Source organism: Papilio machaon, chromosome 2 (assembly GCF_912999745.1).
Source record: "Papilio machaon chromosome 2, ilPapMach1.1, whole genome shotgun sequence".
Lineage (NCBI taxonomy): Eukaryota > Metazoa > Arthropoda > Insecta > Lepidoptera > Papilionidae > Papilio > Papilio machaon.
The window spans coordinates 5,244,523-5,255,714 of NC_059987.1; the positions used below are offsets into that span (position 1 = coordinate 5,244,523).

Here is an 11,192-nt window from a genome sequence, read left to right on the forward strand (position 1 = left end):
CAATAGAAATGAGATCATGTAAAATATTTTCAGGTCATTTCATTAAGTAAGAGAGAAATCAAACATGCGCTAAAATAGACACGAAGGTTATGGTAGTATTCTTTTTAGGTGGCAATGTCATGTCATCTTTATTGAAAAATGGCGTTTGTGTTGTTTTAAGAGTTTAACGATAAACACAAGTTTTTTACGTTTTAGTGTTGATTTGTGATATTTATTTATATGTTAAATAATTGTCTAGCAATAAAATAACGTGGACAGATGAATTTATTGACCGATGTCTGCCGTGGCTCCCACTATCCCCGGTTGGTGCTTTTACTTGTTGCAGTGAAATATATCCTAAGATATTGTTTCTTTCAGTATATTATTTATTCCTTTGAAAGAACTGTTGAATATGTTTCAAATAAACTTAAATTGATGCGGTTGTTGATAAACAATAAACAGAAAAACTCCGACCTATTTTCTATTGACGTCGTTCCGCGTGACGCGTTGCTAAACGGAATTGACCCACAAGAAACAGTAATTACATCAATTCAGAAAATACCTTGATGAACTATAGTTTAAATAGCATCTATCATAGTGCAATATTACTTAGTTATAGTGTATGAATTCTGCACAATTTCTGACTGGTATTTGTGCTTTTTATCTGTGTACATGCTAATTTGAAAAAAATCTTAAATTAAAGTTTTGGTTTGAATGAAAGTTTCAATAGTGTAGATTGATAATTTTATACTTTGAAAGATTTACTATTTATTTATATTATTGTAATTATTTTGAATACTTTTGAAACCATGAATATACATTTAGCTTGCATCACATGAACCTAGTTTGTAACCTAGAATATTTTTAGCAAAAAGCTTATTGCAATTTTTTATAGGGGCTGACCCATCAAAAGATTTACAAAAGCGCCGTGCTGGCAGTGTTGGGTAAGACAACAGATTTATCTACTAAAAAATTTGATTACATTTAAACATCAAATATCCAAGAATTTTATATTTTGTTTCATGTTATAGTAAATACTTGAATTTTTATTATTCAATATTAAATATGACAACACTACTTTTTCTTATCCATAAAAAGTATGCAAAGTGCTTCAAATTAAACATACCATTTTGTTATGGGAATTTTGTATTTACTAATCAACTAAAACAATTTTTTTTTCCTAGAATCACTACAAAGCTAAATGAAAATTTTGACAACTATCAATAAAATGTGCAATACCAAATAAAACATTTTCAGTTAAAAAGGAACAGTAGAGAACCCTTGAGAATTGACAAAAAATTTGATTCTTTAGGCCAATAAAGTTTTAATTTTCAGCTGGTTCATATAACAAGCTCCTTTTTTACATTATGATGTAATCAATTACATTGTGCCTGTGGAATTTAGGGAGAAATGCATCAAGATGTTTTGAAAATTTTCTCATAATTAGTATTTCTTTTTAAATTACTTCTTGTGGGACAGTTTTTATTTCATGTCAAATTAGATTTTTGTGATAAATTATTTAGCTTGATGAAAAATGTGAAACCAATAATAGTCATCAAAATGATAAATATCTTATCTGTATATTACTTTCTCATAAATCTATCCATGACAATTAAACCTAACTAGACCAGATATGTTTATATGATAAAATCTATCACAAACTTTAACAGTGAGAACTAGTGAAAGAAGATCAATATTGTTTGTGTTATTTAGTAAGATTAATATTAACACTAGCTGTCGCTTCCGACCCCATTCTCTTAAAATTAAATAAAAAACTTAACCTAACATACAGGATTATGTCTGTTCCAAATTCCGTACTAATCCATTTAACCAATCAGGAGTTATTTAATAACAAACATTGATTCATTCAAACTTTCTAATTTATAAGATTACTAGCTGTCGCCCGTGACTCCGTCCGCTCGTAATTAAAAAAAAATAATAAGTAGCTTATGTGTTCTTCGAGACTATGTACTACATCTGTGCCAAATTTCATCAAGATCTGTTGAGCTGTTCCGGAGATACCTTCAAACAAACATCCATCCATCCATCCATCAATCCATCCATCTAAACATTCGCATTCTTTAAAACAAATTCGTATTTGAAAAATATTGATCACAAAGTTAATTCAAAGAAATGTATATGTGGCAAGTTAATAGTTTGTGATGTCAAGTTCACCTGTTTTACGTGGTAATAAAATTGATTACTTCTTCAAAAACTGCATATAAAAAGCTTTGAGAATTAATTGATTGTATATAAATTAACTGTTTCACCTCGCAAGAGAAACAAAAATATGGAGAACTGATTGCCAACCTTCGTTAGTCTGAGAGGCACCTCAAGAAGAAGATATAAATTAAAATTTAGGTTTTCTTATCAGGTCCGATGAAGACGACGCAAGTGGTGGGAAATACACAAGGATGGAGGAGGACAATATTCAAGACAAAGAGAGGTTCGCTAGGTAAGTATTTTATTATTTATTTTCTTTATATAATGCCATACCATGCCATGCAACATGATACCAGTATATTATCAGTCAGTGAATTTGTAGCTCTTGCATTGGAAATTCATTTAATTCATACATTTGATATTCCAATGTATAAGTCGTGGCAATTATTTGTATTATAAATTGATGCGACATATAAAAGATACACTGATTTTAATTTACTTTTCATGAATAACTAATAGTTCCTTTATTAAAATTAAATATTTGCAAAAGATTCTATTTTAAATACAAGAAGAGTGCAGTGAAAATTCATAAAGCATTGTCAGCAGATAGTTTTCAATGGACATGCTTAATAAACAATAATAAAATAGGTCAAGTAACACATAATAATTTAAATCAGCATTTGTATTTACAAGTAAATGAATAGTGGGTTGAAAATAATTTTCTCTAAAAAAACTTATTTAAATGAACCAATATGATAAATCATACAATTCTGTGGAATGCTTTAGTCAGCTACCTCGATAATCGGACCGAAATCGTAATATTGTTTGCGCTTCATTAATTAACGAAATGTATGATATGGTCTACATTCCGTTACTTAATTTCGTTTTTGCACCTTTCACTCGATGCGTTAATACGACGTGCCGCGACGCACTACAAAATGCGGTACAGTGCCATAACATTTAGCATTTCTATATCTTTGTGTCTTGTTCAAATGATTCCAAGCTTCCGAGCTCAATAACCCAAATGCGCTGGACTGGAATGAACTGTTTAGATAATAGTGTTTCCATGATTCCAATCCAGCATAAGCTATCGAATCGCCAACACTACAGTGACAATGAGTTCGATAAAGCGACGCCAAACTTGTCTGGCATACTATTATACTGCTAGTGCAAAGATCTTCTAGTATTCGTTTATACCAAATTATAAAACTACAAATAAAATAATATTACAAGGTCTCACCTATCACCTTAATAATCAAGTAAATGCTCCTGCAAGGTCTTTATTATACAATTATCTTTTCCCATGAGCTATTCATTCATTGTAAATAACCGCGTAATGATTGGAAACGTGTCTTATCACGCTATACGCGTACCTTTGATATAGCTTATTAAATAAAATTCTTTAAATTTAGGGACTTATTAAGATATGGTAATGTTATAGCCATCTTCCAGACTTCCAAACACCTTGATACTGAATTCATTTTGACATTATGATAACAAGCACTTTACAGCAAAATTGTTGTTGTATACACATATAAATTGTATACCAAAACCATAATGATTATATATCAAGATTTATCGAACATTATTATAGCATACGAGTACTAAAAAAGACATCGTCAAGAATGATTTAGTTTATATATTACTATAGTTTATACATCACTAGGATATTTTATTGTTTTTGAACATTATAGATGTATAAATTGCGAATGTATTTAAGCACGTGCCTTATATATTCTATATGAATGTTAATTTCAGTCGTGAGAATCATTGCGAGATCGAGCGTCGGCGCAGGAACAAGATGACGGCATATATCACGGAACTATCTGACATGGTTCCAACATGTTCCGCCCTCGCCCGCAAGCCCGACAAGCTCACCATACTGCGTATGGCAGTAGCACATATGAAAGCACTCAGAGGTATACATTATAATGAATAATAATATAATATTTCATAATTCAAATAAACATATTCAGTACATTCAGTAACGCCTGAACACCTGGGTGCAAAGGGCACCCAATATGGTTAATATGGTTCTCTGCACAATCTACCTAAAAATTTTCAGTAAAAAATTTATACTCGGACTTATTTCGCAAAATCTCTTTAATTTCTATAATTAAATTTTTAGGTACAGGAAATACCTCAACCGATGGCACATACAAACCGTCATTTTTAACTGATCAAGAATTGAAGCACCTTATATTAGAAGCGGCAGATGGTTTTTTATTTGTCGTTAGTTGCGACACCGGACGTATTATATATGTTAGTGATAGTATAGCACCAGTACTTAATTATTCTCAGGTGCGTATGTTATTTATTAACGTAACATTTGAAAGTTGATTGTATCTAAGGTTAGGTTGTATGCAGCAATTCTTTGAACAGAGAGTTTTTGTTGACAGGGAGAATGGTATTCGTCATGTCTATTCGACCAAGTGCATCCCGACGATGTGGAAAAAGTCCGGGAACAGTTAAGCACCCAAGAGCCACAGAACACGGGCCGGATTTTAGATTTAAAAACGGGCACTGTTAAAAAAGAGGGACATCAATGTAAGCATCTTTTTTATTCACGATTTAAACACTAATCAATATGAAGTTTTTTGGTGGCGCTGTGATATTTACAGCTTTATATTTGTTCAGCATCGATGCGTCAAGTGATGGGGTCGCGTCGCGGGTTCATCTGTCGCATGCGTGTAGGCGGGACGGGCGCGGGCGATGCGCACGTGGGCCGACTGCGCGCGCGCAACTCGCTCGGCCCCTCCCACGACGGACACAACTACGCCGTCGTACACTGCACGGGCTACATCAAAAACTGGCCGCCGACAGGTAAACCATCTGGCCGCTACACCTTCAAGTGCAGGATCCTACAAAAAGCAAAATTATTCCTTACTAAATTATATAATTTGAATTATTAAATTAAATAATAACTAAATATAACTTGAAAGAGTACTTTTGGGAAATATGTAAAAATTTTGTTTTTAAATCATTAAAAACACAATTTTATGTATTTTGGGACATCAGATCTGTTTCCAGGTATGCAGATGGATCGGCCGGTCGAAGACGAGCTACACGCGTCACATTGTTGCCTCGTCGCTATTGGACGGTTACAGGTATATACGAGTGTTTACTGTCTTTTGAATTTTAAATTTTTAAAATATTTTTTTTTTATAAAATTCATATTCTCATAACTTTGTAATCATGAAAATGACCTTGCTTATAGGCTGTGTATCTGTAATGTAACATGGCATGTTCGCGGGCGCAGGTGACGTCGACGCCGACGAATGCGGAGGGAGCGGGGTGCGGGGGAGCGGAGTTCGTGTCTCGGCACGCGGCCGACGGGCGCTTCACGTTCGCGGACCAGCGCGCCGCGCAAGTGGTGGGACACGCACCCGCCGACCTGCTCGGCAAACTCTGCTACGACTTCTACCACCCCGAGGACCAACAACATATGCGGGATAACTTCGACCAAGGTAACCGTGGCTTCCAACAGAGACAACAATAAGTGTTATAAAATAAAAGAATGCATGTAAACATCTTGCAAAAATGTTTATTGTTCAGACTAGTTTATCCTAGTATATCCCTTTTTAAAAATATTAGATACACAAATTATTTATTTCCTTTTCTTTTTCAGTTCTAAAGCTCAAAGGACAAATAATATCCTTAATGTATCGGTTCCGGACCAAAAGTAGAGAGTGGATCTGGCTGAGGACATCGGCTTTTGCTTTCCTCAACCCATATAATGATGAAGTCGAATACATCGTCTGCACAAATACTCTCGCAAAGTGAGTAGGGCAATAAGAAACTTGTAATAGTTAATTATCATATGCAATGAACACAAGGCCTGTTAATATCATAATTTTTTAATATTAAGTAGTTACGGGAATAAAATATTAAAGATTTTTCTTGCAGCCGTTCATTAGGCGGCGCTGGTGGCGGAGAGGCGGCGGAGGAGAGCTACGACTACCACCTGCGACAACGTGATGTGTACCACGCGCCTGCGCCCGCGCCAGCCGCACCGCCCCCCATGCACCAGCAGCACCACGCGCCGCCCGGTGCGTCATACATATGTACATACATATATTCAAAATATCTAATTTTTATTACACTGTTGTCACTACCTTTATGATGACCTAACAAGGTTTTAATATATTTTAAAGATTTGTTATTTGTGTAGTGAGCGGCGGGGGCGTGAGCGCGCGTTCGCCGGGTGAGGCGGCGGGTGGAGTGGGGGGAGTAGGTGGAGCGGGTGCCGTGTGCGCGGCGGGCGCGGCGTACGCGCACTACGCACCGGACTACTCGCCGCACCGCCCCGCTAACACGCCGCCCCACACCACATGGACCACACTCAGACCAGTAACAATATATTAATATACCATTTTATTTATTACATATTTCACTGTTATTGGTGTTGTGTACAATAACATATGTAATGTTAACAGAGTGGGGGCGCTAGCGGGGAGAGCTACGCGTACAGCGGTGAGGCGGGGGGTGGCGGCGGAGGCGGCGGCAGCCCGGCGCGCTCACCGCCCGCGCCCGCTTACCTGCCGCCCGCCGCGCACTACCACCACCACAATCACCACGCACATCCCGCACACCCCACGCATCCCACACATCCCACACACGGTAATCATTTCTTGCATTCATTTGCTTTCAGTTTTTTCTATATTTTAACGTGGATAATATCTGAGAAAAAAATTACGAGAAAATTCATAAAGTTGAAAGAACTATTTAATAAAATAAATAAATAATAAATATGAATTTCTAAAAAAATATAGAGACAGTAATTTTTAAAGATTAAACTACTGCATTAATATAAAGTATAATGAAAGTGTAATGTGTTTTTGTGTTACATTTGTTGGTAGAGGGTGGTGGTGTGGTTGCAGGCATGTGGTCGTGGCAGGGCGGCGTGGGCGGCGTGGGGGGTGTGGGCGGAGTGGGCGGCGCGGCTGTGGGGGGCGTGGCGGCAGGCGAGGGGGGCCACGCGCCGCACGAGCTCTCCGACATGCTGCAGATCCTCGACTCGGGCCAGGCCACCTTCGAGGACCTCAACATCAACATGTTCAACTCCAACTTCGAATAGCACATGCTCTATGTAAATATGAAACTTTCGTTATGAGATTTTTTACTGGCATGCGGCTCTGTGATTGTTTCGCTCATGATTCGTGTTAATTTTTGTTTAATGTTCCTGTTTCTAAGGTATTTTTTTGAACAAACTCAAGCATTGATGTAGTTTAATTTTACAATATGTTACCATAGGTAGTCTTAAATTAACATGTTGAAGTACATAATACTTTGTTTCGGGGCTTGTTGTATAGCTATAAAGGAATAAAAGCGGACATTTTAAACAAACGTTAACACTCTGCTTTAGGTGATTGAAAATTAATTCAAGGTGCCTTAAGTATGTATAAATTAGAAATAGTCTTTAATTTGTATCCTGTGTGTAAAAGGTTTCAAATAATATATATGTTTTTAAAAAACGACGAATGTTGTTTTTATGTAGCTCCTTAAAATTAAAGCTATTGATACAATTACGTATTTATGTGATTAAATATTAACTAAATTAGCTATTAACCTTAGCACTGGTTGAGTATATAATTTAGAGTAATTTTTTATTTATAGAGATGATTTTGGCAGCTGAGTCAGTGACAGCAGACCCCGCCCCCGCCGCACCACACGCACACGCCCCCTCGCCCCCACGCCCCACGCCCCACGCCCACGTCCACCACTCCGTGCGTGTATCGTGCGTACTGATCGAAAAAAAATATTGTTTCTGCACCTTGGATATGTTGTTAAAAACATTCCATCACGATATTTCAATATAAGGTGCATTGTATAGGTTAAACTTGTAATTTTAGTACTGTATTATTAATAAATACATATAGTTATAGAACATGATTTTTGACAATTGTTGTTTTGAATCTTTTTAGTTTTTAATTTTTTTTTTTCAAGTTTATTTTAATATACGTAGCAATATTTTTATGTAAGTAATGCATTTATGGATATTTTCTCCATTACGAAATTTTTTATTAATTTGTATTCAATCAAAATTAGGTATATCTCAATTTTGTAAAAGATTTTTCATTAAATATAAGGAACATGATCTTTAACATTGCTTTTATTTTCCATGAACGTAAATAATTTAATGATTACAATTTTAAACATCGTGCAGATGTAAAAAAAAATATCTGCAATATCAGTATGTATGTGTATCATATTAGCCAATAACAAATGTGCCGCTCTTAATAGTCAGATGTTGCTGGTCCTCCATATCCATATGTGATCGCTAGAGTTAGCTAATGTGAGCTAATCTGACACATATACTTCCTACATAATTAAGTTCAAGAAATATGTAACGGCGAATTTTAGTTCATATTTCGCATGCATATGTAAAATAAACATTACTATACCCTTTTATTGTCCAATCATTCCTGTTTATATCTTTCCTTGTCGATGAGAAAATTGACTTTATTCCGTGACGAATTTATTACGTATTTCAAAAGGAGAAAGAAATACGTCGCTGTTTATGAAACTTGGATTTATTTCGAAAATTGTTTTGCTTAAAAAATAATTTAGTCGAAATAAAAAGAATTTAATATCTCTTAACGCGGTCGGTTTAATTTTCTTTCGTTGCACTGTCACAATAATCCTTTTTTTAATTTATACTTTTCATGTTCTATTGTTTGTATTCAAATTTTGACATTGAATTAATATCAAGTTATTCAATCCGATCTGTCAAATATATTTTTTTTGTTTATTCAAAATTATGTAAATAATAAAAAAATCAAAAATGAATGGTGAACCAGAGGTATTTTCGGATTCTACGACCAATTGTAATGGAACAACAGGGTCGGATGCGATATCCGAGGTCAATCAGGCGAAATTGGACACTTTAGAGAAAAAAGCTGTTCACTTAAGGTAAAACGCAAGATAAATAGAACTATTTTTAGCGATATGTTAACAACAGATGTTATTACACCTAGTCTATGCTCGACGCTTTGAAGGACGCAATTTAGAAACGCGTGCTATAAGACCCCATCTGCATATTGAGAGATCCACATCCAACACGTGCTCCGTGTATATTCTTCTTATTTTCTTTACCTTTAAAATATAAGTTAAAATTATAAACATTTATATTTTTATAGGTTGGTTTTAGAGAAAGATTTCAAAGCCGCAGATTTTAAATGGAGTCTCTTTGTGGCCGCCGCATTCAGTTTCAGATACGAAAGTTGTCTGAGACCGTTTCCTCCGGCTTTTATGAAAGACGGCGTCAAGGATATGGATGAATTAGTAAATCAAATTGTTTATTTTTACCAATAACTTACATGTTAAAACGCAATTTAATATTTGTTTCTAATCTTGCAGTTGAATGTTTTAACCGACGTGCCCGCACTTGATCTGTTCCTACAACAGTTGGACGATATTGATAATTTAACAAATATAAGTGATATAATAGATTTATTGTTTTACGTACTCGTCAGGTTAAAAGAACCAAGTCTAAAGACTGTACCGGCAGAATTGGTATGTTAGATATTATTATTTTTTTATATTTTTAAAGCAGTAATGTTGATAATTCTATTTATTTATTCTGTTTTAAATTCCAGCATAATTCAATTCTTGCAAATACAAACTCATCAGTAGCGCCGCAGCCCCAATACATATTTCAGGTGCACAATTCGAAAACATCACACGCAGAGGCAAAATGGAAAGACATGTCCAAAAACTATAGAACATTTTACGCCTTTCATGGAACTCGTCTGGAAAATATTTACAACATGTTGCATTTTGGTTTTCATCAACAAACGGCCAAGGTCTTGTTTCGTGACTTATTTTGAAAATTATTTGATTTATATTTATATGTATAGTGAATTACAAAAATGTAATATTACAGAATACGTCGCTGGGTACTGGGTTTTACTTGTCTCCCGATCTAAATATAACACTGCCGCACAGTCACGGCGGGTTCGGTTGGGGGGCGAGCACCATCGGTGGCCACTTGTCCTGCGTCGCGCTGTGCGAAGTGATCGACACCCCCGACGGGATCAACTACAAAAAACCCGTCTCTGACGAAGGTGTGTTGGTTGGGTAATATATAAATTTACAATTACTAAATTTGACTCTTATGTGCTCATATCTTTGATTTATTTTCGATACCTATTGTTTTAGGTTATCAATTTTTTAAATTAAGTAGATACTAGCAGTGCTATAAGTCAAATTGCTACGCTCAGAGTCTAATGGCTACTTTGGGAATCCCTTAGTGTAGGTGCAGTTCGAATTCTAAACTAAAGGACTGCAAAGTGCATAATATCTGCTTCTTAAGAGAACACTGACAAAACTTTTTACAGTTAAATCTTATCTGATTTTCTTAAAGGACATAAAAATTTCTCTATAATACATGTTGACAGGTGATGGGATCACACAAAATGCAAATAAGATTTCCTTGGGGAGTATGCCCGATTCAAAACAAAATCACTATTTAGTGATGAATAGTGATTTGCTTAGATTACGTTATCTGCTGGTGTACGCTAAGCAGCCGACCTCCATAAGGTTTAGCACGACCAGTGTTAACAGAAACGGTAAAATGTTTATTTTAAATGATAGAATGGTAACATTTGTAGCGATATTTTAATCGTTTTCTATAACGGTTGCAGGAGGCGGCCTGAGGCAATGGCTGACCAGACACAAGTTAATGTCGATACTCCTCGGCTACGGGCTCATGCTGGCGACCATCGGCTTCGCAAATAATCAACCAATGAACTATTATTATAAAATTTTGCTAAAGAAATTGGATTTAGCATATGGGACCGTAAAAGTTTGACTTTCTATAGTGAACGGTTTCGGTGGTAATATTGAAAAATTTGTAGTTGTGATTTAATTTTGAATCGTGTTATGTTTTTACCCTTTTTTACATTTGTATAAAATGTACTTATTACGCAGTTATTTGCGTCTTTTGTAAAATTTTGTTATAATGAATCGAACAAATAGTGAAGGCTTAGCTGTGGGAATTTTGGTAAATAATTATTGAGAAAATAGCGTACAGCAGATAACACAGCAGA

General features: G+C 35.5%; 2 protein-coding genes across 2 annotated transcripts; both read left to right on the forward strand.

The window, feature by feature from the left end:
- Positions 1-91: 91 nt before the first annotated feature.
- Positions 92-8,024, forward strand: LOC106708974 (aryl hydrocarbon receptor nuclear translocator homolog). The gene is made up of 15 exons (XM_014500595.2): positions 92-302; positions 875-923; positions 2,354-2,434; positions 3,901-4,061; positions 4,271-4,443; positions 4,542-4,689; positions 4,780-4,965; positions 5,161-5,249; positions 5,402-5,609; positions 5,771-5,921; positions 6,049-6,191; positions 6,314-6,492; positions 6,579-6,769; positions 7,018-7,231; positions 7,759-8,024. The coding sequence occupies exons 1-14, from the start codon at positions 275-277 to the stop codon at positions 7,217-7,219; spliced, it is 1,989 nt and encodes a 662-aa protein (XP_014356081.1). The 5' UTR covers positions 92-274; the 3' UTR covers positions 7,220-7,231; positions 7,759-8,024.
- Positions 8,025-8,860: 836 nt separating this feature from the next.
- On the forward strand, positions 8,861-11,020 carry LOC106709036 (protein mono-ADP-ribosyltransferase PARP16). The gene is made up of 7 exons (XM_014500681.2): positions 8,861-9,054; positions 9,282-9,426; positions 9,502-9,657; positions 9,741-9,947; positions 10,028-10,208; positions 10,542-10,712; positions 10,788-11,020. The coding sequence occupies exons 1-7, from the start codon at positions 8,927-8,929 to the stop codon at positions 10,952-10,954; spliced, it is 1,155 nt and encodes a 384-aa protein (XP_014356167.2). The 5' UTR covers positions 8,861-8,926; the 3' UTR covers positions 10,955-11,020.
- The last annotated feature ends 172 nt before the right edge of the window (positions 11,021-11,192 follow it).

Excerpts from the sequence above, each read along its gene's own strand:
- LOC106709036 (XM_014500681.2), top strand. The coding sequence starts at position 8,927 with ATGAATGGTGAACCAGAGGTATTTTCGGATTCTACGACCAATTGTAAT. Across the intron at positions 9,658-9,740 it reads AGACTGTACCGGCAGAATTG|CATAATTCAATTCTTGCAAA; the intron begins GTATGTTAGATA and ends TTTAAATTCCAG. Across the intron at positions 9,948-10,027 it reads TTCATCAACAAACGGCCAAG|AATACGTCGCTGGGTACTGG; the intron begins GTCTTGTTTCGT and ends GTAATATTACAG.
- LOC106708974 (XM_014500595.2), top strand. The coding sequence starts at position 275 with ATGTCTGCCGTGGCTCCCACTATCCCCG. Across the intron at positions 4,966-5,160 it reads CAAAAACTGGCCGCCGACAG|ATCTGTTTCCAGGTATGCAG; the intron begins GTAAACCATCTG and ends TTGGGACATCAG. Across the intron at positions 5,610-5,770 it reads GCGGGATAACTTCGACCAAG|TTCTAAAGCTCAAAGGACAA; the intron begins GTAACCGTGGCT and ends TTTCTTTTTCAG.